The 4,978-nt window shown below is 44.3% G+C and overlaps 1 protein-coding gene across 1 annotated transcript; it reads right to left on the bottom strand.

Annotated features, from left to right (window-relative positions):
* Window positions 1-3,088: 3,088 nt before the first annotated feature.
* LOC149215028 (uncharacterized) lies at window positions 3,089-3,880 on the bottom strand. Its single transcript, XM_089389599.1, has one exon. The coding sequence runs from the start codon at window positions 3,878-3,880 to the stop codon at window positions 3,089-3,091; it is 792 nt and encodes a 263-aa protein (XP_089245725.1).
* Window positions 3,881-4,978: the final 1,098 nt, after the last annotated feature.

The raw sequence follows: 4,978 nt of genomic DNA, 5'->3' as shown, positions 1-4,978 counted from the left end.
TTCATAGAATCCCCAAAAATCTGAACTTCTCGCACATCTCGGAGGATAAGCCAGCTGAGGAGGAGATGAAGGGCTTTTAATTCGGCAAAATTATTTGAACCCTGACCCAGACCTACTGAGGCTTTAAGAATCTTTACTTCTGAAAAATGAATGATCATGCCAGCCCCACATCGACCATTGTTATCCGATGCCCCATCAGAATAAGCCCACGGCATAGATGGTCTTATGACTTCTTGACAAACAGCTCTGGAGGAGTTAGGAGCTTGGGGAATAGGGATGCTTTCATAGATGGCCGCTCCCTCAGCTGCAAGCCTTCCTATAGGCAATGCAGAGTCCTTGAAGATGGCATGGTTCCTGGCCAGCCATGTCCCCCAAGTAATGATTAAAGGGATGGATCGTTCCCTTTCGTTTAATGAAGAAAACCACCAGCTCTGCCAGGCCTCTAAGAGTCCCTGCCCTTCCCATCTATGAGGCACTTTTATTAAGCCAAGCGTTGCAGCCCAAAGACTAGAGTTGAAGGGGCAAAAGAGAAATAGATGTTGGGCAGTTTCGACACTGTCTTTACACAGAGGACATCTACCAGGACCAATTCTGCCTCTTCTTTGAAGGAAATCCCATGAAGGAACTTTCTGGAAAAGGACACACCAGAAGAAGAGTTTTGTTTTAGCAGGTCCTTTTAACTTCCATAAGGATTTAGCCCACCAGCCCGGAATTTCCCACCCCTTTTGAGACATCATCCATTTGTATCCTTCCTTTGGGGAATAAAGGCCATTCTGAGAAAAAACCCATTTTAACTCATCTGGAGAGTCTGAAAGCCGCACCGAAGAGTTGACGAGATTCCTTATGTACCTGTCCGATTCCTCCAATCTGTCTTCAATCAAATCTAAGTCTCGTCCTTTAAGCCACCCTTGATTCCAAATGGAAGAGGCGCTAGGATCAACAATCTGGTTTAAAGTGTTTAATCCTCTGTCTCTTAAGAATGCCACCAAATCTTGAGATAGATGAAAATCCTCAGAATAGCCAATCCAAGGATTGCACCCCAACCGGATCTGAGTTCCATCTCCTACATACCAAGCCAACCCCTTTTCAATGATGTTCACCGAAGCAATCACTGCTTTCCAGACCACCGAGGAATTTTTAGGTGACTTTTGCGGCAGTCGGATCCAATCGAGTGTTGATAATGGATCTATATATTTCTTTTTAGTCACTGTAGTCCATAAATTCTCCGCTGAAATGATCCTCCAAGCCAACTTTGCTGCAAGGGATTGGGAGAAGCTAGCAAGGTTTTTTATACCCCAGCCCCCCCACTCTTTAGGACGGGTAATTTTGTCCCATGCAATCCACGTGGTAACTCTCTCAGACTTAGACCCTGCCCACAGAAAGTTGCTGCAAAATTTCTCAATAGAGGTTAAAATACCTTTGGGCACCCAAGTCAAACTCGCACAATAGACGGGGATAGCCATTAAAACAGATTTTATTAAAACAAGCCTACCTGCCCGGGAGAGCCACTTGTGGCTCTAATGCTTCAAATTCGATTCCAATTTTACAAGGATCCACTGCCAGTCTTTTATCCTGTAATTATCTGGCTTCAGATAGAACCCCAGATATTTGAAGGAATCCTCAAGCGATTTAACTTCAAAGTTCAGAACCAAAGACACCCGACGCACCTCCTCTCTAGCCAGACCTGCACAGGTAATAGTAGATTTTCTCTCATTGATGCAGAGGCCAGTCGCTTTCAAAAAGAGGTCCAAGATCCTCTTAAGCGTCCTGCAATCATCAAGGCTGCCATTGCTGAAGAGTATAATATCGTCCACAAATAGAAGGTGAGTGACCCAGAGATTTGGAGCAACTTCTATTCCTTTCAATAAACCTTGACTTTTTGCTTCATCGATCAAACGACTGATACCATCTGCAGCCAACAAAAACAAGAGGGGAGATAGTTGGCAGCCTTGGCGTAGGCCACGTTCAGGACGGAAGAAACTGGAGGCTGCTCCATTGATCAGAACAGCTATGGAAGAAGACGAGACACAACTCATAATCCATCTTACAAGTTCAAAACTAAAGCCCAAATGAGTTAACAAGAGTCTCAGGAACATCCAGCTGATTCGGTCATAAGCCTTAGATAAGTCTATTTTAACAACAACGCCTTTTTTCTTTCCAACTTTGAGACTGTGGAGCGTTTCTTGAGCAACTCCCACAGCTTCATGAATTTTCCTGCCATCTAGAAAACCAAACTGCTCCAGGGAAACGTTTTTAGAAAGGAAGGGTTTTATCCTGACAGCAATGATTTTAGCAATTATTTTATACACACAGGTACACAACGAGATGGGCCTGAAATCGGCAAAAGAACCTGGGATATCATATTTTGGAATGAGAGTTAAAAATGTAGCATTAAAGGGTTGATAGATAGAACCTGAGAGTCTAGATTCTTCCACCACCTCCACTAACTCATCGCCAATGAATTCGAAGAAATGCAGGAAAAATTCTACAGTCCAGCCATCCGGCCCAGGACTTTTGTCTTTTTGCATCGATTTGAGAACGCTTTCAACATCCTCTTTTGTAATAGGAGCCATAAGAAGATCATTATCTTCCTCCTCTATAAACCGAGGAAAAACCTGGGCAACCCTTATAACTTCTGTGATTGTGATTTCACCTGGGGCTTTAAAGAGGTGTTTGAAATAGTTTACCCCTTCAGTGGCCAAATCTTCAAAAGAGAGCGCTATGTCACCGTTTGCTTTCTTCATTTCCCATATCGTGTTTGTATTTTTTCTCCCTTTTGCATAATTCTGAAAAAACTTAGAATTTTCATCCCCTGCCTGTAACCAAATCGCTCTGCTTTTAAGACGCCAGCTTTGCTCCCTCATCTGCAGAATTCTCCTTCTTTCCATTTCCAACTCATGTATCCTCGAGCGCAATGCACCTGTGCCATAGCCCTGACTGTCTGGATCCTCAAGAAGGGCAAGTTCTGCATTCACTACTTGCATTGTTTCTTCCTCCTTTAGCTTCTTTTGATGTGCCCAGCTTTTTGAAGCAGCCTTCATCCTTAATAAATTTCCCATAAACTGTTGATTGCGGTTCTCATTCTCACTTACCACATCTTTCCTCCAGGTTTTATGTAAGATGCATCCGAAAGCCAAGAGGAGTTAAACTTGAAGGGGATACATGGCTTAGTTAAATTACCTTTCACCTCCAGAATAATCGGGAAATGATCAGAGAGGCCACCATCTCCAACCCAATGCCTGAACGCCTGAAGTTTCTCCGACAACAAATCGCTTATTAAAAAGCGATCTAATTTCTTCCCAATCCAATCATCGCCAATCCTTTGGTTGCTCCAAGAGGGGCGCATCTTTGATGGGTTAACGTCAATAAGAGGCGATAAGGCCAATTTCTGATGAATGAAAGCAGAGAGGGGGTCCGCTCTAGCATTGACACCCCAGGATTCAGCCAGGCCCAACGAGAAATTGAAGTCTCCGCCAATAATGAGATTTGGGTGCGCCAAAAAGGACTTCGCGAAGAAAGAGTTCCAGAACTTCTCCCGCTCCAAATTAGGGCCATAGATATTCAGAAAAAGAAAAGGAATACAGAACTCGTTGGAATAGAGTTCCACCGCCAAAATGTTTTCTGCTCCCCAGGATGAAATTTCACGCGCTGCCTTCATATTAAAACCCAGAGCTGCTCCTCCTGAATGTCCAGTAGCATCCACAGCTTGAAAACTCCATCCCGGCAAAAGTTTATGCAGACATCCTATAATATCTTCTCCTTTCCCAAGCGTTTCTTGAAGGAGGAGGATGTCAGGTTTATTCTCCTTAACCAGATCCTTCAGAGCTAGTTTTTTGGGGGTACTAGCAAGACCCCTGCAATTGAAAGATAAAATAATCATTTAAAACCTTCAGGGGGTGATTGCTTTGCTCTAAGCACCCCTGGCAGGGACAACTGCTTCCCTCCAGCAATATCTATGATAGCCTTCAGCTTGGCTTTTGATAAGTCCGACTTCCTCCCTCTTAACTTCTTTGGAGCTATGGACACCTCGTCCTTTGCCAAACCGCCTGCAACTGGCTCTTTTCCTTTTCTGGTAGCTAAAGGCCTTAAATTATAATGAGATTCACGTCCTCCATCTCCAAAATGCAACGGAGCCAGACGAAGGGAAGATGTCACTGTCAATAAAACACTATCAGTGGTGTTTTCTCCCTTCTTCGAATCTGTTATAACTGATGAGAGTTTGCATGAACGATCTAATTCACCACTACACACCACATGCAAATCACTTGATAAAATAGGTGATGAGAAAAAAGGGGGGGGAGGACAGGCCTGAAATAGATCTTCCATTGCAGTAGATGCTAGGACCCCTGCTGCAGAGGGCTGATTTGAAACAATGGCACTCATTTCCGCCTCAGACTGGGATATTCCAGTGCCCTCCATATGATTCAATCCTATCCCCTGGATATTAGCCAGAGCTTCAGCCTCCTTGGACTGGATCACTTCCTTCTGAGCACTGTTCTTCATTTGATCCTTTTCCTCTGGCTTAAAACCATTTTTCCTCTGCCTTCGACGTCTACGATGACCCAAGGGGCAATCCCGAGCCAGATGTCCATATACTTTGCACCGGTGACCCCTGAACGGGAGATTTTCGTAGTCCAGGGTCTGGATGAACTCTTGACCTCGATAATTTAGTAGGATATCTCCCACCAAACCTTCTTTTGGATTTAAAATTACCATAAGGCGGGCAGCACTCCAGTCATGAGAATGTAGATAGGATTTGTCAGCCTCGAGGAACTTGCCCAGAGTATTTCCTATGGAGGAGAAAACCGAATCGGTCCAAAGGTGGATAGGAAGTCCCATTAGTTTGACCCAAACTGGAAACTCTTCAGAATTTTCTTTCTGGGCATCAAAGAGAGGCGTCCATTTCCTGAATAACACAGGCCTCTTCCCAAGGCTCCAATGCTTTGACAACACCCATTCGGCATGCTCCTTTTGCCCA

The sequence above is a fragment of the Pinus tabuliformis genome, chromosome 1_1 (assembly GCF_031772625.1).
Source record: "Pinus tabuliformis cultivar Carrire ecotype Pingquan chromosome 1_1, CPIR1, whole genome shotgun sequence".
Lineage (NCBI taxonomy): Eukaryota > Viridiplantae > Streptophyta > Pinopsida > Pinales > Pinaceae > Pinus > Pinus tabuliformis.
Note: the sequence above shows the minus strand (reverse complement) of the source record. Positions and strands in the feature narration are given on the sequence as shown.